Source organism: Scyliorhinus torazame, chromosome 18, assembly GCF_047496885.1.
Source record: "Scyliorhinus torazame isolate Kashiwa2021f chromosome 18, sScyTor2.1, whole genome shotgun sequence".
Taxonomy (NCBI): Eukaryota; Metazoa; Chordata; class Chondrichthyes; order Carcharhiniformes; family Scyliorhinidae; genus Scyliorhinus; species Scyliorhinus torazame.
In genome coordinates this window covers 49,895,738-49,922,738 of record NC_092724.1, presented here as the reverse complement: position 1 = coordinate 49,922,738, position 27,001 = coordinate 49,895,738, and the positions used below count along the sequence as shown (strand labels likewise).

General features: G+C 47.7%; 1 protein-coding gene across 2 annotated transcripts in view; it reads right to left on the bottom strand.

Moving 5' to 3' along the window:
• Nucleotides 1–26,570, bottom strand: part of ubxn6 (UBX domain protein 6) — a 91,878-nt gene extending 65,308 nt beyond the window's left edge. Inside the window, exons 1-2 of one of the 2 annotated variants that reach the window (XM_072482734.1) lie at nucleotides 26,414–26,529; nucleotides 5,593–5,677 (exon numbers count right to left, since the gene is read on the bottom strand). Coding sequence is in view for 1 of the 2 variants with exons in the window: in XM_072482733.1 (XP_072338834.1) it covers nucleotides 26,414–26,496 (83 nt within the window). In the remaining variant the exon portion in view is untranslated. Of the gene's footprint in view, nucleotides 1–5,592; nucleotides 5,678–26,413 lie in introns of both variants that reach the window. The other variant, XM_072482733.1, reaches the window with a different exon arrangement.
• Nucleotides 26,571–27,001: the final 431 nt, after the last annotated feature.

Here is a 27,001-nt window from a genome sequence, read left to right as displayed (position 1 = left end):
GTTCGATCCCAGCCTCGGGTCACTGCCCATGTGGAGTTTGCACATTCTCCCAGTGTCTGCATGGGTCTTATCCCCACTACCCAAAGATGTGCACGCTAAGTGGATTGGCCACGCTAGAATTGCACCTTAATTGGGGAAAACTTTTTTTTTTTTTTTAAAAAGCTCGCCTTCTTACTTCTATTTTGCTATTTGGTAAACTTGTGCCCCGGTTATTTAATCCTACAACATAGTGAACAACTTTCCTGGATTAATTTTGCCGAGTAGGTCACCTCAGAGTCACTTCTCAGAAGGAACACGATTTGAACTTTTCTCATGAGTTAAAATACTCATGCACAGAATACATTTTGTTATACACCTCTATGCCAGCAAGTACTTCACAGCTTCGTGATAGAAACTGGACGGCATGGACAAGCTGGGCCGAAGGGCCTGTTTCCATGCTGTAAACATCTATGACTCTATGACATGGATACACCTGCACCCTGAAGACCAAATCAAGGTTGATCAATGCTCCACAGCAACAAAATAATCTCTTTTGATTTGTATTATATCCATCTGCCAATGCATATCAGTACTTTCTCATTAAAAAAAAAAACATGTGATGAAGCTCTTCACTGACCGTCGTAGATTTACCCACTGTTATCAGCAGCCTGCAGCATTATTCAATTAATCGAACATTTGCTCTTTTGGCTCCTCATTCTTATGCTGCCCAATTTACACATGGAAAGGTAATTTTGTAACTCTTAAGGAGCAAGATTCTTTCAGGGAAAAGAAAAAAATACAGGTGTGTATAACTGGGCAGTGCAGTAGGTTAAATACTCCACAAGATGAGTTCAAATCCAATACAGACTTAGGGCAAAGTCCATGGGATGAGAGAGCTTCAAGGAAATTATTTTCAGCAGTCAGAATCCATTCTGAAAGCAACAAGATGGCTGACATCGAAAAGTGAAAGACGACACACTGTTACAGTGTGCTCCTTCCCAGATATGAGGCACTTTGTTGGGGCAGCAGCATCGGGCTGTTCTATACTTGACCTGGAAGTGCTTAATTATTTCATTGGGTGTCTGATATAGGAAACACTCCATCTGAAACATCAACACCCTTCATCTTGATGAAAATAAAAGTTTGGGGGAAAAAAGCACACACCTCTCCATGAACCTTGCACCTTAAACCATGTCCTGTATTTTTTTTTAAATTGAATACATGCAAGAGATTTCAAAGTTGAGTGTTTATGACATCTGAAGCCTGTTTTGCTGAGATCACTCCCTTGCTCCCAGGTAGGCATTATTTCTCTACAAAAATGATAGCACATTATATTTTGCTATCATCCTCTATTCCCATTAGCTGAGACCATCACACGGATCATGATATCACTTTTTTATGCCACATACTCAAATAAGAAAATGATCTACCAGTAAGAAAATGGTCTGCCAGCGTCAATTCCATCAGTATTAATAAGGCAGAAGCTATGCAATCCAGGTGATAACAAGGTACATAGACCAGGAAGATCCCAAGACTCCTGTTGAAGCCTACATTCTCTTGGATTACAATCCGGATTTACAAACTGGTAAAGTGCAAGCATAAACAGAAAGAAAATGCAGGCATGAGAGCGGAAGATAAAAAATCAGGAATGGGAACCCCAAATTATTTTCTTGCTGACTGGACACCAGGAGGCAGCATGGCATCACTACTGCCATCCAGAGGAAATCAGCGAACTCAAGTGAGACTAGGATTGAACAGTGGACATTCTGAGCTATTTGGTTTAATTACATATGCACTTTCAACTGAACCAGTTTAGTAAGCACAAAAAAAATCAACCCAAAAAGAACATTTGAAGAAACATTAAGTTATTTAAAAGTAAAGAGAGCAAAGTAAACAAAATGTAATAAGGACAGAAGTATTAAACACCGATTACATGGTGCTTGCTTAAGGTTTCTTAACATGTGCCAGGAACAGGGCAGGTTTAAGGTTCAAGTAATTTATTTGTTCTTGATCCTTGGAGCACCAGTAGCTCTGGGAATGAATGAAATATTTTGATACCACTCACTGGATGAAGCATGCTCCCATTTCCTGGATTTTCTTTTCCCAGATAATCACAGGATGTGCATGGGGTAAAATACACCACATTCCGCATTTTCATTACAAATCACTTGATACAAAGCCAATTTTAACCACAATTTACAGAGATTAGAGATTTTGCCGCAAAACTAAAGGCGGAAGTAGACTGGTTACACATGCAACCTCACAGAAAGGCTCTTTCATTAGTAAAGTTAGAGTAGCAGTTCCCCGAAATCTAAAATACCACAATATAACCCCATAGGTGTCTACAGGCCATGCAGTTGCATACTATGGGGTCTAGGGGGTTCGGGGGTTCATAATGTTTGGAACTATCCTCCCATTAAGGTGCACGTGGTTGATACTAACAAGAATTCTGATCTAGGATTGATTCTGAAATGGCATTTTCCAAGTAGTCTTAAAATTCAAAACCAGACAGGTCAGTGAATAAGAAATAAGAGTTGTCTGGGCATCAAGGAATGGATTAACAGGGTTCAAGGATCGCAGGTTGACCATATCTGATCAAAGCATGTCAAAACGTGGTAACAACCTCTCTGAATGGACAGTCACACTGCTGCCGAATGGACAAATTAAACAATAGTGTAAACTGATTTAGTTGGACAAGAAAAGTCCCAGCCTCCATTCTTGAGCAGGCTGATCTAGGTTACAGCGACAATATGGCAACACATCAGTGCCCCCTGTATTAGGGTTTGGGAATAACAAGAGTAGTCAGGACTCAGATATCACTATGCAGCAACCCGTGTGTACGTATATGAGGTCTCATGTGAGATCAGAAAGTTTGACTGTGATGTCTACTGTAGCTAACCAGCCTGGTGAAACTCACTGGAAGGTTGGTATGGTTAATGGTCAGTCAGAGGCCTTGGCAGACAACAGAGCATGAAATTGTACTTTAGCAAGGAGAGTACAGAAAAACCCAACATTAAAAACTAAGTTGCAGCATAATGCACTCGTTATTTTCTCTAATGCAATTTTATAAACATTAGTTAGCATCTCACATTTGGACACCTTCAGTGACTTCCAGCTGCGGCATTTACAAGATGATATTAAACTCCATCGTGAAGTTATGACTTAAGTGTGACTAGAGATTCACTTACAGTCAAATAGAAGGAAAATCTATGGGATATACACTCCGATAAACGATGAAACAGATCACTTCGATAATCACATCACAATCACAGCTAAAGATGTGACAAAAAAAAGTGCTGAAACCCAGGCCAACTGAATAATCAGCATCTGCTGACAGCTGTAGGTCCAAATTATCCTTCTGTATCTCCCACCCAATGAAAATGAAGCTCTGTTTATCCTGTTTGCTGAACTAACTGGCATCTGAATGAGGATTGAACTTTCAGGAAGCCAATCGTTCATTCATTTAGCTCTTCAACAACAGTAAAACTTTTTGAAATTTTCTGTGATGTTCATAGGCGTCAAATCTTTGCTTTGCCCCAGTTACATAATAATAGTGCCACTTCAGATGTAACTAAATGACTGTGAGACACTCCGACATCTTTACACCGTGAAAGGTGCAATAAAATGCAAATTCTTTCCTTTTATTTATAAATTTAGAGTACCCAATTATTTTTTTTCCAATTTTAGGGGTAATTTAGCATGGCCAATCCACCTAACCTGCACATCTTTGGGTTATGGCGGTGAAACCCACGCAGACACGGGGAGAATGTGCAAAGGCCACACGGATGGTGACCCAGGGCCGGGATTCGAACCAGAGTCCTCAGCGCCACAGTCCCAGTGCTGCGCACTGCGCCACATGCTACCCCCTGCAAATTCTTTCGTAACTGCAGCAGGGACAATTCACAGCATTGTCAGGGTGTCAGGGTAGATCTCAACGGTGGTCTTAATTCAGGATTTCCCACCCAAATTACACTATATTGCAACAATGTGATGTCAAAACCACTTTTCAAGGCTGTTTGGTGTAACTGGTTGACAAGCACCCTCATATCACTTGAATTTATGGGAATATTTATCATTTATGCAAATGTCGTGGTCAGAGAAATGGTCATTAAAAAGGGATTAAAATAAACAAAACAACCTCGGCAACAAAAAGGTGTACAACAATCAGCACTGAAATTATAAGAGTGTTCCCACTGGTTGAGCTCAACCACTGATATGATTATTTTTTCTCACCTATTCCCAGGAATACGCTTGGATACAATTCAAATAACAACTTCACATAGAAAATTATCGACTGTTTCACAAAAGCATTTTCTTTTTTTTATATAAACATTTTATAGAGGTATTTTTGGTATAGTAACAACAAAATAAACAATATACATGAAACCATAAGCATAGTGCAAAAGCCATTTACCTTTCGTACAGGTCCCACCCTTATTACCTCCCTACTCTACCCTAAACTACTCACACCACCCCCCCCCCCCCCCCCCCCCCCACTCCCCTCCGTCTGCTGACGATTAATTTTCCACAAACAAGTCGACCTAAACCTCTCAGGGCGAACTTAATTTTCTCCATACAAAGAAAGCTAACCATGTCCGATAGTCAGGTCTCCGACTTCGGGGGCTATAGTATCTGTCCCGGGCTACTAGGGAAGCAAAGGCCAGAACATCTGCCTCTTTCTCCTCCTGGATTCCCGGATCTTCCGACACCCCGAAAATCGCCACCTCTGGACTCAGCGCCATCCTTGTTTTTAACACAGTGGACATGACATCTGCAAACCCTTCCCAAACTCCCATAAGCTTTGGACATGTCCAAAACATGTGGACATGGTTCGCCGGTCCTCCCGCACATTTCGAGCACCTGTCTTCCACCCCAAAGAATCTGCTCACCCGGGCCACTGTCATGTGAGCCCGGTGAACAACCTTAAATTGTATCAGGCTGAGCCTGGCACATGTTGCGGACGTGTTGACTCTACTCAAACGCGTCTGCCCACAGACCATCCTCTATCTCACCTCCCAGCTCTTCCTCCCACTTGCCCTTCAGCTCCTCGGTCTGCGCCTCCTCCGACCCCATAAGCTCCTTATAGATGTCCGAGATGCTCCCTTCCTCTAGCCACCCTCTGGAAATTTCCCTGTCCTGAATCTCCCTCAGTGGTAGGAGCGGGAAGGTTGACACCTGTTTACGAAGGAAGTCTCGCAGATACCTGAATTTGTTTCCCCTCGCCAGCCCAAACTTTTCCTCCAAGGGCCTCACACTCGGAAAGCTCCCCTCTATGAACACATTCCCCATCCTCTCAATCCCCGCTCTCTGCCATAATCGGAACCCCCCATCCATACTCCCACATGCCGCCTCCACTGGCCCCAAAATCTCAGGGCCGCAACTACCACAGGGCTGGTGGAGCACTGTGCCGGCGGGAGCGGCAGAGGCGCAGTTACCAACGCCCCCAGACTGGTGCCCTTACAAGAAGCCGCCTCCATATGCATCCATGCCTCCCCTCCCCCCCCTCCCACCTACTTCCTGATCATGTATATTAGCCACCCAGTAATAGTTGCTAAAATTTGGCAGCACCAGCTCGCACTCTCCCAGACTCCGCTCAAGCATTACCTTCCTTACCCGTGTGTCTTGCCTGCCCAGACGAAGCCCGTGATCACTCTGTTGACCCGCTTAAAAAGGACCACGGAATAAAGATGGGGAGTCACTGAAATACAAAGAGGAATCTCGGGATGTCATGTGAGAGTACCTTTAAGAAATGGATGTTTAAGCAATGTACCTTTAAGAAATGGAGCCGATCATATTACTGAAGTGATGTCAGAGGGTGGGGGGAGCTGAGCTCACTTCTGCTTTTCTGAGTTTCAGTTTGAGAAGGCAGCTGGGAGTGTCTGTGTGTTTTGCTGAGAGCTGCAGAAAGAACCACAGAGCTGGTCTATTGATGTCTGCAAATTCAAAGAGTATAAATATATGGAATGTAACCTCATATCTGTTTTTGAAGGTTCGAAGTCTTTTGGATGTTTAAAGGAGCAGTTTGAAGGATTATTTAGTGTTGTAGTCTTTTGGGGTTATCTTTGAAGTAATGGGTGTTAAGATATTCAATGTTTGTTTTTAAAAGGTTAACTTGAATTCATAGAATAAACATTGTTTTGTTTTAAAAACCATTTGCCCATAATTGCTCTATCACACCTGGAGAGTACGCCATGCGCTTCCCACACCACAATCTATTAAACGTTGTGGGTTGGTTGAACTCCATGAAACACTTTGGGGTTCTGTAAACCCGGACCCATAACGATTGGGGGCTCGTCCGGATAAAAGTCTACCTTTTGGATTGGCTTAGTGAACTTAAAGACAGTGAGAGGTGAGCATATTGTGTTTGCTTTTCAGGTGTGGTATTTTAGTTTAAGTGGGGAGTGTGTTGTGGACAATGGCTCTTTCAGAGGCTCAGAAGTTTTTGGGGGTGGAGAATGTTACATGCAGTACCTTACAGACAGAGACTAAAAGCAGGCTGTTAGATTTGGCAAAAATATTGCAGTTAACATTAACTGACAAAATACGAAAAGGTGAGGTAATTATGGCAGTGGTTGAGTTGCCTGAGATACCGTTTGATTCATTGGAAATGGCAAAAATTCAGTTGCAAATTAAACAAATGGAACACGAGAAAGAATTAAAGCAGCTTGAATACGAAAGAGGTAGAGAGGAAAAAGAGACAGAGAGAGAGACAGAGAGAGAGAGGAAAAAGAAAAGGAGAAGAAATGAGAAAAGAAAGAATATCCCTAGCAGAACAAAAAGAAAGAGAAAGGGAGATACAGATCAGGGAAAAAGATAAAGAGAGAGAGTTTGAACTTCAGAAAATGTCCATGAAACATGACAGTCAGTTAAAATTGGCAGATGTAAAGGGAAATGTACAGTTGGATGATAGTGATAAAGAGCGTCAAAGTCGAAAGCTTGGTGGGGATCTATTTAAATATGTCCAAGCATTGCCAAGGTTTGACGAGAAGGAGGTGGAGGCCTTTTTCATTTCATTTGAGAAGGTAGCTAAACAAATAAAATGCCCACAGGACAAGTGGGTATTACTGATTCAAACAAAGCTGGTAGGTAGAGCTAGTGAAGTCTTTGCATCACTACCGGAGGAGGTATCTGGGACGTATGAGGTTAGAAAATCCATCTTAGGTGCATATGAACTAGTGCCTGAAGCCAACAGGCAACGGTTTAGAAATTGAAGGAAAGAATTTGGTCAAACATACATGGAGTTTGAAAGGCTCAAACAGAGTAATTTTGATAGGTGGTTAAGGGCTTTGAAAATAGACCAAACGTATTAAGCTCTCAGAGAAATTATACCTTTGGAGGAGTTTAAAAATTCAATTCCTGATGTAGTGAGAACTCATGTGGAAGAGCAGAGGGTTAAAACTGCGAGATCGGTAGCAGAAATGGCAGATGTTTATGAATTAGTTCATAAATCAAAGCTTGGTTTCCGACATCAGTTTCAACCTGTGGTAAAGGTAAAGACGATCTGATGGGAGATAATAAGGAGTGTACCACAGATTAAAAAAGAAATCCAGGAGGGTGGAAAAGAAATGAAAAGTTTCAAATGTTTTCACTGTAATAAACTAGGCCATGTAAAGTCACAGTGTTGGTGGTTGAAGAAAAGCACTGGGAAGGCTGATGTGGTAAAACCGGATAAGACAGTGGGGTTTGTTAAAGTGGTAAAGGAAAGCCCAAGTGAAGCGAAGGAGGTGCAAAGGATGTACAGCCTGATCAAGAAGTAATTGATAAGAAGGTGCCAGATCTCTTTAAAGAATTTACTTGTGTGGGTAAGGTTTACTCATGTGTATCAGGAGGAGCAGGTAAAGAAGTCTCAATTTTAAGAGATCCAGGAGCTAGTCAATCTTTAATGGTAAGAGATGAGGAATTATGTAGTTTGGGAAGAATGTTGCCAGAAAAGGTGGTAATATGTGGATTCAAGGTGAGAGGGGTAGTGTTCCATTAAACAAGGCAAGGTTGGAAAGTTCAGTGAAGAGTGGTGAAGTGGTAGTAGGAGTAATAGAGAAACTATCTTGTCCAGGAATACAGTATATCTTGGGTAATGACATAGCTGGATCGCAGGTGGGAGTGATGCCTACTGTGGTTGATAAACCACTGGAAAATCAGACAACTGAAGCGTTGAAAGACGAATATCCTGGGATTTTTCCAGATTGGGTAGTAACAAGGTCGCAAAGTCACAGGTTAAGACAAGAGGAGAAATCAAAGAGTAAAGATGAAGTGGAAGTGCAATTATCAGAAACGATTTTTGATCAGATGGTTGAAAAAGAACAAGAACAGGTGGAGGATGAGGCGGATATTTTTAGTTCAGGAAAATTGGCGGAGTTACAATAGAAAGATGTAGAAATAAAACGGATATATCAGAAAGCATATACGGAAGAGGATTCTGAGAGTATACTAGAGTGTTATTACCGTAAAAGTGATGTCTGGATGAGAAAATGGAGACCTGTACATATGCAGGCGGATGAAAAGTGGGCAGAAGTTCATCAAGTAGTATTGCCGGTAGGGTATAGAAAGGAGGTGTTGCGAGTGGCACATGAGGCACCAGTGGGAGGTCATTTGGGGATAAGGAAAACTCAAGCTAAAATCCAGAAACATTTTGATTAGCCTGGACTACATAAAGATGTAGGTAAATTTTGTCAATCATGTCACACATGTCAAGTGACAGGGAAACCTCAAGCAGTGATAAAACCAGCACCCTTAATACCCATTCCGGCATTTGAGGAACCTTTTACAAGGGTCCTGATTGATTGTGTAGGACCGCTTCCAAAAACAAAAAGTGGGAATCAATATCTTTTGACTATAATGGATGTGTCTACTCCGTTTCCAGAGGCCATTCCAGTACGTAATATTACAGCTAAAACGATTGTGGAGGAGTTACTTAAATTCTTTACTAGATATGGACTACCCACAGAAATTCAATCAGATCAAGGATCAAATTTTACCTCAAAGTTATTAGAGAAGTTATGGATAGTTTAGGAATAAAACAATTTAAATCAACTGCGTATCATCCAGAATCGCAGGGAGTGTTAGAAAGGTGGCATCAGACATTAAAGACAATGTTGAGGGGGTATTGTCAAGATTATCCAGAGGATTGGGATAAAGGAATTCCATTCGTACTGTTTGCAATTAGGGATGCACCTAATGAGTCAACCAAATTTAGTCCTTTGAACTAATTTTTGGTCATGAGGTAAGAGGACCACTTAAATTGATTAAAGAAAAATTGATGGGTGAGGAATCGGAAGTTACACTATTGGATTACGTGTCAAATTTTAGGAAACGATTAAATAGAGGTGAATTGGCTAGACAACATTTGAAAGTTGCACAAAATGTGATGAAACGGGTAGTGGACAAGAAATCCAAAGTTCAGTTTTGCCAGTGGAGATAACGTTTTCGTATTGTTACCAGTGGCAGGTGAACGTTTAAAAGCTACGTTTTGTGGACCTTATCAAATTGAAAGGAAATTAAGTGAGGTGAATTATGTGGTTAAAAACACCAGATAAAAGGAAGACTCGCCGAGTGTGTCATGTGAATATGCTTAAAAGGTACTTTGAAAGGGAAGGAGAGAAAAAGGAGGTTTTAATGATTCTAACTCAAAGTGACGACCCAAATCCAGATGACTGTGAATTTGACATACCTCAAATTAAATTGGAAAATGAGGATGTTCTTAAAAATTGGAATAAATTGTTGAGTTATCTTCCAGAGAAAAAAACGAACTGACCTGAAAGAGTTATTGATATCACATGGGCAAGTTTGTGGAGATAAATTGGGAAGTACTAAAATGGCTATACATGATGTAGATGTGGGAAATGCTGTTCCAAATCAAACAACATCCATGTAGACTTAACCCTTTAAAATTGGCACAGGTTAACAAAGAGATTGAGAGTATGCTTAAAAATGGCATAATTGAAGTGGGTTGCAGCCAATGGAGCTCACCCATAGTGATGGTACCTAAACCAGACGGTACCCAACGGTTGTGTGTGGACGATAGAAAGGTGAGTGCAGTTACAAGAACGGACTCTTATCCTATCCCACATTTGGAGGATTGCATTGAGAAAGTGGGACAATCCGCTGTTATTTCCAAATTGGATTTACTTAAAGGTTACTGGCAGGTACCTTTATCCGAAAGGGCAAAGGAGATTTCAGCTTTTGTGACTCCAGATGGTATATACCAATTCAAAGTTATGCCATTTGGCATGAAAAACACCCCAGCCACATTTCAATGGTTAACTCGTACAGTCGTTTCAGGATTACCCAATTGTGTAGTATATATCGACGATCTGGTAGTTTTCAGCCAGACATGGAAAGAACACTTAAAACATCTTGTGGAGGACGACCTCCGGTGCGGCTACGCCTAGGTAGGTCGCACGTTCGGCAGCTCCCGCCGGGAACGGACTTTTGGGCTCTTCAGACGGGCCCCAACGGCAATTGTTCGACGGCTTCCAGTGTGGGAAGGTGACAGCAAGGTCCCCCCGACAGTATATGGATTGGTCCAGGAGTGGAGCGGTTAAAAAAGTGATCCTGGTGCAACGGAAAGTGCGAGGGAGGAAAAGCAAGATGGCGGCGGGTGTAGACCAAGCAGCGTGGGCGCAGTGGTCGCAGGAGCAACAGGAGTTTCTTAAACGCTGCTTTGAGGAGCTGAGGACAGAAATGCTGGCGCCAATGAAGGCGGCAATTGAGAAGCTTGTGCAGACCCAGAAGGCCCAAGGGGTGGCGATCCGGGAGGTGCGGCAAAAAGCCTCGGAGAACGAGGACGAGATCTTGGACCTGGCAGTGAAGGTGGAGGCGCACGAGGCACTGCACAAGAGGTGGGCAGAAGAATTTGAGGACCTGGAGAATAGGTCGAGGAGGAAGAATCTTCGGATTCTGGGTTTCCCTGAAGGAGTGGAGGGGCCCGATGCCAGGGCATATATGAGCACGATGCTCAATTCGCTGATGGGCGCGGGAGCTTTCCCGAGGCCCCTGGAGCTGGATGGGGCTCATCGGGTCCTGGCAAGGAGACCCAAAGCCAACAAGCCGCCAAGGGCTGTAGTGGTGAGGTTCCACCACTTTATGGACAGAGAGTGTGTCCTGAGAGGGGCCAAAAAAGAGCGGAGCAGCAGGTGGGAGAACACGGAGATCCGAATTTACCAGGACTGGAGTCGGAGGTGGCTAAGAAGAGGGCTGGTTTTAACCGGGCTAAGGCGGTGCTCCATCGGAAGGGGGTGAAGTTCGGGATGCTGCAGCCAGCGCGATTGTGGGTCACGTTCCAAGATCAGTGCCGCTATTTTGAAACGCCTGATGAGGCATGGAACTTTATCCAGACTGAAAGGTTGGACTCAAACTGAGGGTTTGTCGTGGGGGGATGTTTACCGTGTTTAGTGCGTTTGGGGAATGTTCTTTTTGTTTTGGTGCTGGGTGGGGAATGGGTGAATGGATGTGATGTGGGGGCTGTGGGCGCCGGTGTTGGAGGGGCAGGGCCCCGCGGAGGAAGAGGGGGGGTGGAGGCCCGGGGATTGGGAGTTGGGGTAAGGCCGCAAAAAGGAGCTGCGCCAGAGGGGCGGGACCGGCTCAGGAAAACGCAGGCTTTTTTCCACGTGAGGGAAGGATGGGGGCGGGGCCGGGGGGAGGGCGGTGCTGGAGAGGAGCGCACACTGACTGCCAAGGGGTGGGGGGATTCTCACACTGGGGGGGGTCGATGGAATGGCGAGAGGCCGGGGTCAGAAGTCAGCTGACTTACGGGAGTGTCATGGGGGACGCAAAATGGCTAGATGATGATCTAGCGGGGGGAGAGGGGGGGGCGGGGGAACTAGGTTGTTGCTGCATTGGCCAAAGGGGTGCTGGATGTAGGAGAGGTAGCCGGGGCAGGAGTCTGCCGCCTGGGGGACTGGAGGGTGCGGGAGGCACGGGCACATGGCTGGCCTAGAAAAGGAGATGGCCAGTCGGCTTGGGGGGGGGGGGGGGCCGAGTAGCCCCCCAATCCGGCTGATAACTTGGAATGTGAGGGACCAGAACGGGCCGATCAAGAGGGCCCGGGTGATGGCGCACTTAAAGGCACTGATGGCACACGTGTTTATGCTCCAGGAGACACATCTGAAGGTGGCAGATCAGGTTAGGCTGAGAAAGGGATGGGTAGGGCAGGTCTTTCATTCAGGGTTGAATGCGAAGAACAGAGGGGTTGCAATACTGGTGGGGAAGCGGGTGTCGTTCGAGGGGCACTGAATATTGTAGTGGATAATGGAGGTCGATATGTGATGGCGAGTGGTAGGTTGCAGGGGGTGCGGGTGGTACTGGTTAACGTGTATGCCCCGAATTGGGATGATGCCGGATTTATGAAACGCATGCTGGGTCGGATTCCGGATCTGGAGGTAGGAAGCTTGATAATTTTGGGGGTGGGGGGGGCACTTCAACATGGTGCTGGACCCAGCACTGGACTGTTCTAGGTCCACGACGGGTAAGAGGCCGGCTGCGGCCAAGGTGCCCAGGGGTTATGGACCAGATGGGGGGAGTGGATCCATGGAGGTTTGCCAGGCCGCTGGCCAGGGAATTTTCCTTCTTTTCCCACGTCCATAGAGCCTACTCCCGGATAGACTTTTTCATTTTGAGTAGGGTGCTAATCCTGAAAGTGGAGGGAATGGAATATTCGGCCATAGCCATCTCGGACCATGCCCTGCATTGGGTGGAGCTGGAGTTGGGGGAGGAGAGGGACCAGTGCCCGGTGTGGCGCCTCGATGTGGGACTGTTGGCGGATGAGGTGGTGTGCGGGTGGGTGCGGGGGTGCATTGAAAGATATTTGGAGGCCAACCACAACGGGGAGGTGCAGGTGGGGTTAGTTTTGGAGGCGTTGAAGGCGGTGGTCAGGGGAGAGCTAATCTCCATTAGGGCCCACAGGGAGAAGAGGGGAGGGAGAGGGAGAAGTTGGTGGGGGAGATTTTAAGGGTGGACAGGAGGTATGCAGAGGCCCCCTGAGGGGCTACTTCGGGAGCGAAGGAACCTCCAGACGGAATTCGACCTGTTGACCACGGTGAAAGCAGAGGCACAGTGGAGGAAAGCGCAGGAGGCGGCGTATGGGGAGAAGGCGAGTCGGATGCTGGCACATCAGCTTCGTAAGAGGGAGGCAGCGAGGGGAGATTGGTGGAGTCAAGGAAAGAGGGGGGAATACGGTGCGGAGTGCAGTGAGAATAAAGAGGTATTTCAGGACTTCTATGGGGATCTGTACAGGTCTGAGCCCCCAGCGGGGGAGGAGGGGATGCGACGATTCCTGGATCAGCTAAGGGGGGGGGGGGGGAACCTTGCCCCCGACAATGTCCAGGGCGTTGATTTCTTTGATCTTGAAGCAGGACAAGGATCCATTGCAACGTGGGTCGTATAGACCGATCTTGCTCCTCAATGTTGACGCTAAGTTGCTGGCGAAGGTGCTGGCTACGAGAATTGAGGACTGTGTCCCGGGGGTGATTCATGAGGACCAGATGGGATTTGTGAAGGGTAAGCAGCTAAATACAAATGTGCGGAGGCTCCTCAATGTGATTATGATGCCCTCGGTGGAGGGGGAAGCGGAGGTAGTGGCAGCTATGGACGCGGAGAAGGCCTTTGATCGGGTGGAGTGGGAGTATTTTTGGGAAGTGTTGCGGAGGTTTGAGTTCGGGGAGGGGTTCATCAGTTGGGTCAGGCTGCTATGTAGAGCCCTGGTGGCGAGTGTGGCTACGAACCGGCAGAGGTCAGAGTACTTTCGGCTGTACCGGGGGACGAGGCAGGGGTGTCCCTTATCCCCCTTGTTGTTTGCACTGGCAATTGAGCAGCTGGCCATGGCACTGAGGGAGTCCAGGAAATGGAGGGGATTTGTCGGGGGGGGGGGGGGGGGGGGGGGGGGGGGGGGGGGGGGGGGGGGGGGGGGAGAAGAGGAGGAGAAAGAGGAACACCGGGTGCCGTTGTATGCCGATGACCGGTTGTTGTATGTTGCGGATCCAGTGGAGGGGATGGCGGAGGCCATGCGGATCCTTCGGGAGTTTGGGGACTTTTCGGGGTATAAACTCAACGTAGGGAAGAGTGAGCTCTTTGTGGTGCATTCACGGGACCAGGGAAGGGGGATAGACGAGCTACCACTGAAGAGGGCGGAAAGGAGCTTTCGGTACCTGGGGATTCAAGTAGCTAGGAGTTGGGGGGCCCGGCACAAGCTCAATTTGACGCGGTTGGTGGAGCAGATGGAGGAGGATTTTAAAAGATGGGATATGCTGCCACTCTCTCTAGCGGGTAGGGTGCAGTCGATCAAAATGACGGTCCTTCCGAGGTTTCTCTTTGTGTTCCAGTGCCTTCCCATTTTGATCCCCAAGGCCTTTTTCAAACGGGTAAACAGGAGCATCATGGGATTTGTGCGGGCGAATAAGACCCCGAGGGTGAAGATGGTGTTTCTGGAGCGTAGCAGGGACAGGGGGGCTGGCGCTGCCGCTATGTGGCAATTATTGGGCAGCCAACGTGGCGATGATCCGTAAGTGGGTAATGGAGGGAGAGGGGATGGCGTGGAAGAGGCTAGAGATGGCGTCCTGTGTGGGCATGAGCCTGAGGGTGCTGGTGACAGCATCGCTGCCGCTCTCGCCGACAAGGTACACGACGAGTCCGGTGGTGGCGGCGACACTGAAGATCTGGGGGAAGTGGAGGCGACACAGGGGCGAGATGGGAGCCTCGGTTTGGTCCCCGATTCGGGAGAACCATCGGTTCGTCCTGGGAAGGATGGATGGGGGGTTCCGGAGCTGGCATCGGGCAGGGATGAGAAGAATGGGGGACCTGTTTATCGATGGGATGTTTGCGAGCCTAGGGGCGCTGGAGGAGAAGTTTGGGCTACCCCCGGGAAACGCTTTCAGGTACATGCAAGCGAGGGCATTTTTGAGGCGGTAGGTGAGGGAATTCCCGCTGCTTCCAGCACGTAGGATTTAGGACAGGGTGATTTCGGGTATATGGGTTGGAGAAGGCAAGGTTTTGGCGATTTACCAGGAGCTGCAGGAAGAGGAGGAGGCCTCGGTGGAGGAGTTAAAGGGCAAGTGGGAGGAGGAGCTTGGGGAGGAGATAGATGAGGGTCTGTGGGCTGATGCCCTGAGTAGGGTTAATTCTTCCTCCTCTTGCGCCAGGCTCAGCCTAATACAGTTTAAAGTTACTCACAGGGCACATATGACAGGGGCGAGGTTGAGTAGGTTCTTTGGGGTGGAGGACAGATGTGGGAGGTGCTCGGGGAGCCCAGCAAATCACGTCCATATGTTCTAGTCGTGCCCGGCACTGGATGGGTTTTGGTAGGACTATGTCTAAGGTGGTGAACGCCCGGGTCAAGCCGAGCTGGGGATTGGCATTATTTGGGGTATCAGACGAGCCGGGAGTACAGGAGGCGAAAGAGGCCGGTATTCTGGCCTTTGCGTCCCTGGTAGCCCGGCGGAGGATTTTGCTCCTATAGAAAGATGCGAAGCCCCCTAGTGTGGAAGCTTGAATCAATGACATGGCAGGGTTCATCAAGCTGGAGAGGATAAAGTTTGCCTTGCGAGGATCTGTGCAAGGGTTCTCCAGGCGGTGGCAACCGTTCCTAGACTATCTCGCGGGGCGTGAGGAAAAGGTCATCAGCAGCAGCGGCCTAGGGGAGGGGGTGGGGTTCTTTTGGGGTGGCGTTTGGGTGAAGGTGGGTTTTTTCCCTATTTGTGCTTTTAAATGTTATATGGGGGGTTAATGTATATGGGGGAAATCCAATGTATAATTTCTGATGGTTGTGTTTTTGGTTTTTTTTCTTCTTGTTTGGGGGGGGGGGGTTTGTTGAAAATTTGAATAAATATATATATTTTTTAAAAAACATCTTATGGAGTTATTCGATCGTCTTCAGGAGGCAGGTTTGGTGATAAACCTAGCCAAAAGTGAATTTGGAAAAGCCCAAGTCACTTTCCTTGGCCATACAATCGGACAGGGTCAATTGGTCCCACGGGATGTGAAAACGAAAGTTATTGGGGAGTTTCCGTTACCCTCGGCACGACGGGAAATAATTTGATTTCTTGGCATGAGTGGATTTGATCGAACATTTGTGCAAGAGTTTTGTAGCGTGATTGCTCCACTGATAGACTTGCTGAAGAAACGTTTAAAAAAATTTCAATGGACAGCGGAATTTCAACATGGATTTGACTGCCTGAAATCGGTGGTAACCGATGCTCCTGTATTGGAGATTTGCAAGGGACTCTGATCAGATTGAACTGAAGTACCTAACTTTAAAGAGGAATGCCGAGGCGTAGAGGAATGGATGGATCGTGCAGAGACTTTCTTATTCAAAGAGACTGTCAATCGAAAAGGATTTCGATTAGAGGAAGAAAGAAAGAAAAAAAAAAAATGGACTATATTATTAAACCTGTTTGCGTGTGTTGTTTTTTTGAACCGGTAAAGTATTTTTACTGTGTGCATTTCTTCATTGATGGTGCAAAAGTGAAAAATGAAACCATCTTGAAGTTGATGGTTTATTTTTTTTCTAGAGGGGAGGGGTCATGTGAGAGTACCTTTAAGATATGGATGTTTAAGCAACGTACCTTTAAGAAAAGGAGCTGATCATATTACTGAAGTGATGTCAGAGGGTGGGGGGAGCTGAGCTCACTTCTGCTTTTCTGAGTTTCAGTTTGAGAAGGCAGCTGGGAGTGTCTGTGTGTTTTGCTGAGAGCTGCAGAAAGAACCACAGAGCTAGTCTGTTGATGTCTACAAATCCAAATAGTATAAATATATTGAATGTAACCTGATATCTGTTTTTGAAGGTTAGAAGTCTTTTGGATGTTTAAAGGAGCAGTTTGAAGGATTATTTAGTGTTGTAGTCTTTTGGGGATATCTTTGAAGTAATGGGTGTTAAGATATTCAATGTTTGTTTTTAAAAGGTTAACTTGAATTCATAGAATAAACATTGTTTTGTTTTAAAAACCATTTGTCCATAATTGCTGTATCACACCTGGAGAGTACACCGTGTGCTTCCCACACCACAATCAATTAAAAGTTGTGGGTCGGTTGAACTCCATGCAACACTTTGGGGTTCTGTAAACCCGGACCCATAACAGGGAGGACCGTCATTTTCACCGTTTGCACCCTGCTGGCCAGAGACAACGGAAGCGTGTCCCATCTCCGAATATCGTTCTTCATTTGGTCCACTAGCCGGGCCAGATTCAATTTATGCAGCCAGTCCCAGTCCCGTGCCACTTGGATGCCCAGGTACCTAAAACTTCCCCCTACTGACCTAAACGGCAGCTCTCCCAGTCGCCCCTCCTGTCCCCTCGCCTAAACCACAAACATCTCACTCTTTTCCATATTTAGCTTTTACCCCAAAAACCGGCCAAATTCCCCTAGAATCTTCATGATTTCTTCCATCCCCTCTACCGGGTCCAAAACGTACAGAAGCAGATCATCCGCGTAGAGCGAAACCCTGTGCTCCAACCCCACCCCCCCGGACCAGTCCCCTCCAGAGCTTCGAGGCTCTCGGAGCAATTGCCAACGGCTCTATAGCCAGTGCAAACAACAGTGGGGAGAAAGGGTATCCCTGTCTCGTCCCCCGTTGCAGTCTAAAATAGTCCGAAGTTGTCCTGTTTGTCCATACACTTGCCACAGGAGCCTGATACAATAACCTGACCCAGTCAACAAAAGCCCCGCCCAAATCCGAACCGTCCCAGTACCTCCCACAGATAATCCCATTCTACCCGATCAAAAGCCTTTTCTGCATCCATTGCGATCACTACCTCCACCTCCCTACCTTCCGGGGGCATCATGATCACATTTAACAGCCTTCTTACATTGGCCACCAGCTGCCTGCCCCTAACAAACCCCGTCTGGTCCTCCCCAATAACGTCCGGAACACAATCCTCGCTCCTGGAGGACAAGATTTTGGCCAGCAACTTGGCATCTACATTCAACAGGGAGATCGGCCTGTAGGACCCACACATCTCCGGGTTCTTGTCCCGCTTAAGAATCAGCGGAATTGTTGCCTGTGACATCGTCGGGGTCTGCACCCATCTTTCCCTTGCCTCATTGAACATCCTCAACACTAGCCCCAATATCACAGAGAACTTTTTATAAAACTCCACTGGGTACCCATCCGGACCCAGGGCCTTACCTGCCTGCAAGGCCTTCAAGCCCTCCACTGTCTCTTCCAGCCCAATTGGGGCTCCCAGCCTTCCTACCCGCTCCCCATCCACCGTTGGGAAATTCAGCCCCTCCAAGAAGTGCCTCATCCCCTCCGGCCCCGTAGGGGGTTCCAACCTGTACAGCCTGCTGTAGAAATCCCTAAATGCCTTATTCAACCCTACCGAATCACCAACCACGTTCCCTTCACCGTCCTTTACTTTCCCTATCTCCCTCCCTCTTCCTAAGCTGCTGTGCAAGCATTCTGCTGGCCTTCTCTCCATGTTCGTAAATCGCCCCCCTCGCCTTTCTCAGGTGCTCCACCGCCCTCCCTGTGGTCAGCAAGCTAAATGCCACCTGTAACCTCCGCCGTTCCCTTAAAAGCCCTGCCTCTGGGGTCTCCGCATACCTCCTATCAATCTGTAATATCTCCTTTCCCAGTCGGTCCGTCTCTGCCCTGTCACCCTTCTCCCTATGAGCCCGGATCGAGATCAGCTCCCCTGACCACCGCCTTCAGTGCTTCCCAAACCACCGGTGCTGAAATTCCCCCCGTGTCATTGACCTGCAGGTAGCTCTGAATGCATTTCCTCAACCGCTCACACACACACACGCCCCTTCATCCGCCAGAAGTCCCACATTAACCCTCCAATGCGGGCGCTGGTTAACGTCTTTGTTAACCTGCAGGTCAACCCAGTGTGGTGCATGGTCTAAGATTGCAATCGCCGAATACCCCGTGTCCACTACCACAGCCAGAAAGGCCCTGCTCAAAATAAAGAAATCAATCCGGGAGTACACTTTATGCACGTGCGAGTAGAAGGAGAACTCCTTCGCCCTTGGCTGCCCAAATCTCCATGGATCCATCCACGCACCCCCACCCCACCCTACCCCCCACACCCCCTCATTAGCTCCATGAACCCTCTTAGTTCCTTTGTCATTGCTGGCACCCGGTCTGTTTTCGAGCTTGACCGATCTAAGCCAGGGTCCATAACTGTATTGAAGTCCCCTTCCATGACCAACCTGTGTGAGTCCAGGTCCGGTATCTTTCCCAGCATCCTCCTAATAAACTCCACATCGTCCCAGTTTGGCGCATATATATTAACTAATACCATCTGCACCCCCTCTAGCTTCCCTGACCCATAATGTACCGACCTCCCACGTCCGAGACTATTCTTCCCGCCTCAAACACCACCCATTGATTGATCAGGATTGCGACCCCTCTCGTCTTTGAATCTTGTCCCGAGTGAAACACCTGGCTGACCCAGCCTTTCCTCAGTCTGACCTGGTCCGTTACCTTAAGGTGCGTCTCCTGCAACATTACTGCGTCCGCCTTCAATCCCCTAAGATGCGCGAACACACGTGTCCTTTTGACCAGCCCATTTAACCCTCGAACATTCCAGGTGATCAGCCTAGTTAGGGGGCTCATTGCACCCCCCCCCCCACCCGGATCAGCCATCCCGGTTTTTAGGCCCACCTCCATCCCGTGTTCCGCACCTCCACCGGTCCATCCCCAGGCAGCCCCCGCCCCCAACCTCCTCTCTGTCCCTTAGCCCAAGTCCCTCCCTCGTCAGCAGAACATTCACCCCCCCCCCCCCGCAACAATATCCTGTAACCCAACCCCTTTCCTAAACCAAATATATGCACACCCCCCACTGCGCTTGCGAGAGCTAGCTCACCCAGCTAGCTTGGTGGCCCCCATCCCCGGCACCAGATAGTCTCCCACCTGTTGTTCCCTCCCACTCCCCCCCCGCTCATACACCTGTTGTTCCCTCCCACTCCCCCCCGCTCATACAAACTCCAACATCAAACAATCCCCACACAGTTGCCCAACAGAAACACACCAAGATCAAAACAAGCATCCCCCCCATCCCCCAATAGTGCAAATGAAAACCTTAACTCACTCAGCTCTACAGTTGGTTCCAAATCAATGCAAACGGCATCACAAACACCTTCCATAAAACGCAAATGAGAAACTTTTTACGAAAAGAGAGAAACAAAAGAAAAAACAAAAACATGAACGTTGCAGCCAAGTTCAAAAGTTCTCAATCCATCACCAGCCCTTTCTTTTTCGCAAAGTCCAACGCGTCCTCAGGCGACTCGAAGTAGAAGTGCATATCCTCACGCGTGACCCAGAGACGGGCTGGGTACAACAGTCCAAACTTCACCTTTTTCTTGAAAAGGATCGCCCTGATCTGGTTGAAGCCTGCTCGCCTCGTGGCCACCTCCACACTCAGGTCTTGGTAAACCCGCAGGATGCTATTGTCCCACTTACAGCTCCGTGTCTGCTTGGCCCACTGTAGAATAAGCTCCTTATCCGAGAACCTGTGGAATCTCACCACCATTGCCCTCGGGGAGTATCCCATTCGCGGCTTCCTCGCGAGTGCGCTGTGAGCCCTATCCACCTCCAAGGGCCGGGCGAATGCCCCCTCCCCCAGCAGCTTCTCAAACATGTCTGCGATGTATGCCCCAGCGTCTGTTCCTTCAGACCCCTCCGGGAGCCCGACTATTCTTAGTTTCTGCCGGCGGGACCTATTCACTCAGTCCTCCACCTTCTCCAGAAGCTTCTTCTGCTGGTCCCTCAGCATCCCCACCTCCAGCTCCACCACAGTCTGATGCTCCTCCTGCTCAGCCAGCGCCTTCTCCACCTTCTGGATCGCCCGATCCTGGGCGTCTAGTCTAAGCTTCAACCGCTCAATCGACTCTTTTATCGGGTCCAAGCAGCCCCGTTTCTGCGTAGCAAAGCCTTCCTGAATGACTTGCATCAGCTGCTCCATAGACTGCTGGGTCGACAAGCCAGAGGTCCAACCCTCCGCCATGCTGTTTCCTCTTGTAACTACAGCCCACGTCTTCTCTATCTTTTTGTTTCTGCACTTACGAACACTTCTAGTCCTTTTCTCCACGCACCGAAGTGGGAATTCAGTAGAGAATTGCCACTAACATCCGTTTTACAATTCAAGTCCATTAGAAAATCAGGGGAAAAGGTCCAAAAGTACGACCAGAGCGGGAGCCACCAAATGGGCGACTTACTCCTTCATAGCCGCTACCGGAAGTCCCACAAAAGCATTTTCAAACAAAAATTGATACTGTGCCAAAGGAGATATTAGGAAGGGTGACAAAAAGCTTGGTTAACGAGGTCGCTTTAGGGCAGCACAGTGGTGCAGTGGTTAGCCCTGCTACCTCACAGCGCAGAGGACCTGGTTCGATCCCAGCCCCGGGTCACTGTCCGTGTGGAGTTTGCACATTTTCCCGATGTGTGCGTTGGTCTCACTCGCACAACCAAAAAAGAGGTGCAGGGTCGGTGGATTGGCAACACGAAATTGCCCCTTAATTGTGAAAAAAAGAGTTGGGTACTCTAAAAAAATATGTTTAAAAAGAGGTCTCTTTTAAGTAGGATCTTAAAAAGGGAATAGGGAGGAGTGGTTTCAGGAAAAACGAACTAGGATTTCATTACTGCCCAAGTAACCAGTCCCCACTAACTTAGTTTTTTTAAATATTTCACATTCTTCAGCATAATAAAACTACAGCAGAAATCTCCAGCTTACCACCTTAACAAGGACATATTACATAGTTACATAGAATGTATTCAAGAGGGGGGAATGGGGGGGGGGGGGGGCAGTAAGCTTGTTGTTTGGAAGGCTTGTTCACAATGCAGAGCATTGCTAACAACGTGGGTTCAATGTTTAGCACAGGGCTAAATCGCTGGCTGTGAAAGCAGACCCAGGCAGGCCCGCAGCATGGTTCGATTCCCGTAACAGCCTCCCCGAACAGGCGCCGGAATGTGGCGACTAGGGGCTTTTCACAGTAACTTCATTTGAAGCCTACTTGTGACAATAAGCGATTTTCATTTCCTATACTGGCTGAGGTTATCCATGAAGGCTCCACCTTCTGAACTATTTCCGTTGAGGTGTGGTGACCTGGTTAAATCATCACTACTCGGCTCTCTTTCAAAAGGGGAGATCAGCCTATGGTTCTCGGGGATTATGGCAACTTTAATTCAAATACGAAGCACAATTCTGATTAAAAGTACTGTTAACACAGTCCTGTGACAGAAGAATATTTTCCAGTAATTACATACTTCATACATGTTGTGACTGTTCATATCACAGCCCATTATTATTTAATGAGCCATAAAAAATGATATTTAAGCAATCAAGCACAAATCTATATCTGTATCCCACTAATTAAATGCCATTTTGGATCCCACTAATTAAATGCCATTTTGGATCAATTAATAACATTTTAATTCAATATGTTTTTTCATTTATTCACTCTTTTTGCCAGAAAATCAAACCTTTTCACCAAATTCTCAAATCTTGTTGGACCTTCAAAAGAACAGTGGTACATCTAAAAAAAAAAGGCTTTCCACTACTCTGTGGTTATGTTAGTGAACTAAATGTAAGCGAGTTTTAGCAGACAATACGGGTGGCATGGCAGCACAGTGGTTAGCACTGCTGCCTCACAGCGACAGGGACCCAGGTTCAATTCCGGCCTTGGGCGACGGTCTGTGTGGAGTTTGTACATTCTCCCCGTGTCTGCATCGGTTCCCTCCGGGTACTCCGGTTTCAGCCCACAGTCCAAACATGTGCAGGTAAGGTGGATTGGCTATGCTAAATTGCTCCTTCGTGTCCAGGGATGTATAGAATAGGTTTAAGAGGTTGTTGGGATAGGGCAGGGAAAATCTCAGAAGGCCAAACATCAACATGAACAGAAAATACAGGCCCCTCTATCGCCCAATCCCAATACCCCAAAACATCCCCCGCCTTACTAACTTCGCCCCCCACCTCGCCCATCTCCCCTCAGCATCCCACACCATCCCCAAATTCACCTTGAAGAAATCAATGCTTCCTGAGGAAGTAAAGGCGCTGTTGTGGAGTCCCCCCGCCCATACAATCCAGGAGCCCCTTCAGCTCCCTAGTCACCAGCGATGACTTAGGACTCGACCAGACCATCCTCAGATGCAGAACTGTGTTAAAAATCGCTCCACATTATCAGCCGGGGCATGCCCAGATCCAGGACGTTCCCTAACATCTGCCTCAAAGTCCACGTCATCCCAATTTGGGGCATAAACATTCACCAGGACAACCAGCATCCCCTCCAGCTTCCCACTGACCATCACATATCTACCTCTCAGATCAGCCGCAGTGCTCCCCACCTCAAATGCCACTTCCTTATTAATCAGCACTGCCACCCCACCCTCGCCTTCATGTCCAACACCAAGAGGAACACCTGCCCCACCCATCCCTTCCTCAGCCTCGTCTGTTCTCCCACTTTTAGGTGCGTCTCCTGCAAAAAGACAATGTCCGTCCTCAAACTCCTCAAGTGCGCGAAAATACACAACCGCTTAACCGGCCCACTCAACTCTTGTACATTCTGAGTAACCAGCCTGGTCGGAGAGGCTCTGCCCCGATCAGCCATACTCCTTTTTTAGCCAGCTCTCCTGGGGCCATGTCCCGCACTCTCCCAAGCCCGCCCCAAGATGTCCACCACCATCTTTCCCTTCCCAGCTGCACCACCCCAACCATACCCATGTCAGCAATCCTCCCCAACACCCAAACAAATAACAAGCCCATTCTCCCCTCCACCACACCCTCCTGACAACCCCCCACTTCACTCCCGTTAATTAGCCCAGCCAGCTAGCATGGTGGCCCCCACCCAAGGCCCCTGAGATCCCTCATCCTGCCAATCCACCGCTTCCCCATCTCTTCCACCACCAGCAAACAAAGAAAAGAGAAGGCACACTCGCCATCACTGCTCCGCTGTCATACCCTGCCCCAATACATTCAATGTGCCCCACAATTTACTCAGAACTCCTCTCCAAAGTACAATGTCCTCCCAGTTCATGGCCTCTCAAAGACCATCGCCTCCTCCGGCGAAACAAAATAAAATTCTTGCTTTTGGTGCGTCACCGACAAACAGCCAGGGTAAAAAATTCAAACTTCACCCCCTTCTTGTAGAGGGCAGTCTTTATCTGGTTAAAACTGGCCCTCCACTTGGTCAGCTCTGTACCCAGGTCCTGGTAAATCCACAGCTCACTCACCTCCCAGAAACACTTCTTATTCTGCCTCAGGATTTTCTCCTTATCCAAGGACCGATGCAGCCTCACCACCATTGCCCTCGGTAGCTCTCCCACCTGCGGCCTCCTCCTCAGTGCTCGATCCACCTCGAGGGGCCGATCAAAGGCCCCTCCCCCATCAATTTCTCCAGCGTGCTCGCCATACAGCGTCTACACCTTCAATGCTTTCGGCATCCTCACAATCCACAGATTGAGCTAGAATCACTAGCTTTCGGAGCACAGCTCCTACCTCAGGTGAATTCACCTGAGGAAGGAGCTCCTGGAGCGATTCTCTAGGTCCTCCAGCTTCTCCCTCAGCCTTTTCTGGCTGCTCAACACCATCCCCCATCTTTCCCTCCAGCGAGGTCAACTTATCCTCATGCTCCACAATCATCAACTCCACCTTTTGGATCACCAGGCCCTGAGCCTCCTCCCTCTGTTCCACCCATTTGATCGCCACCCTATGCGGTTCCACCACCTTGACCAAGTCCTCGGAGTCCTCCTTCCTCTGCTGCTGAAATCCATTCAGGAATTCCACCAGCTTCCCCATCAACCACTGAACGGGCAGCACTTTCTTGAAAATCTTCCTGCTCCAATTGCTGTCTCTTCCTCCTGGCACTCCTCGTTCAATGAACCATATACCAGTCCCAGCAGAGAACTATTACATTCCATGGGCATTCATGCACCCCTTGCCATCAAACACCATATGAATCGGGTGGGGAGAATTGAAAAAAATCCACCTCAAGCAGGAGCCACCAAATATGCGACCACTCACTCCATGGCCGCCACCGGCAATTATGGAAATCCTTTTTGACAAATTTGGAGTTATTGGAGTAGGATAATAAAGGAGAACAGGTGGATTTAGTACATCTGGATTTCCTATGGGTATGTATTCATGTGCTGCACAAAAGGTAAGATAAGGCAAGATAAGTGCTCATGGAGCTTGGGGGGATTAGTTAACAGACAAAAAACAGAATGCGCAAATAAACAGAGCATGAAGAAATAGCGTATAATGTATACAAGTTTTCTGATGATACAAAGCTGACTGGTAAGGCAAGCTGTGGGGAAGACAGAGGTTGCAAAGAGATATAGACAGGTTAAATGATTGGGCAACAAGATGGCAGATGGAGTATCATGTTGGGAAGTGTGAAGTTATTCACTTTGGTCATAAGAATAGAAAAGCAGAATATATTTTAAAAAGGTGAGAAACTTGTAAGTATTGATTTTCAAAGAAACTTGGTTCTGCTCATACAAGGAATGCAGGTGCAGCAAGCAATTGGACAGACAAAATTGTATGATGGTCTTTATTTCAAGTAAGAAGTCTGACAACACCAGGTGAATCTGGTGATTTCACCCAAGGAAGGAACTGCGCTCCGAAAGCTAGTGATTCAAAACAAACCTATTGAACTTTAACCTGGTGTTGTAAGATTTCTTACTGTGCCCACCCCAGTCTAACGTCAGCATCTCCACATCATGGCTTTATTTCAAGGGGATTGGAGAACAGGAATAAAGAAATCCTGGTACAATTGGCTGCCGTCACTGAGAAAACACTATAAACAACTCGCATTGACAAAACACCTTTAACTTGTAAACCATGTCAAGGCACTTCACAAGAGTAGTTAGCACCACACCAAAACTGGAAGCATTGAAAAAAGCTTGGTCAAATATTAAAGCTTTGGCAAGGTTTGTGGATACTTTTTTTTTTAAGTGGGAAAATATTTTTTTTTTAAAAGTGGAAAAATATTCATGCTCCACATGCCAACATTTTGTCAGGCATGGGTTAAACCGGGGGGGGGCGGGGTGAAAGAGAGAGGTCTTCCCTCAACACTCTTTCTGGAAAACCTCAACCTTCACCAGGCCGTCCTAAACAGCCGATAACAAGAACCCAGCACCAGAGAGCAAACAGTAACCACAGCCTAACAAGTATCAGCATAGAGAGAGAGAGAGAGGGCTGAGGCGCAAATGTGATTTCAAGATATTTTCTCTCTGTGGCTCCAGTGGGTTGAGAAGTAGGCAAAGATCACACAGCCTCGCGTTACGCCCACATTACGGCGAGGGTGCAGTGCAGACTGACAGCCCGGGGTTGTTATTGGGCTAAGGAGAGTAGAGCGACTGATCAGATTGAGAAAGGCTGATTCCAGAGGGAGGGGGAAGCCAGTTTAACTGGAATCAAAGCTCCCACCTGTGGCTCCCCTCGGCCTCGGCCTCCTGCTCCTGCCACCACCCCCCAACTTCCTCGCCAGGTCCCCACAATCACCCTCTCACCTGGTCTCCTCGGTCAGGGCATGACCCGGCCCCGCAGTTTTAAACTTTATATCCCGCTTTAGGTCGTTAAATAATTTCTTCATCTTTTCCCTCCCTCCTTCCTCCAAGGCCCCTGCTGAGCTCCAGGTGTCACATTATCAAAGGCCCTCTCTCACTCCGGGACCGGAAACCAACTGCCGGACCGGAAGTGAACCTTTTCGCTGCTGTACCGACGCCGTTGCCGGGGTAACAAGCCCAGCTCCCTCATGCAGGGAGACCAGGAAAGGTCCGTCAGTGTGGCCTTGCTGTAGTGTTGGAAACCTTAAGCAATTCCATCTCCAATCAGTGGCAGTGAGATTTTAAAAAAATAAACTGTAAGTAATTAAAATATAAAAAATTGGTCGAAAGAGCAAAGCTTAAGCAAAAACAAACGAAAATCCTAAAAAGCAAAGCAAGGAATGGGTGCTGAGCTGACCACTCAGCGTCTACGAATGAAAAACACGAAGAGAATGTTTAAGATGTAAGCTAGTAGGTTTAGACAGGGTTTAATCATTCGACCTCCATTCTAACGAAAGGTTCGGCCTGAAATGACAATTTCTCTTTTTTCTA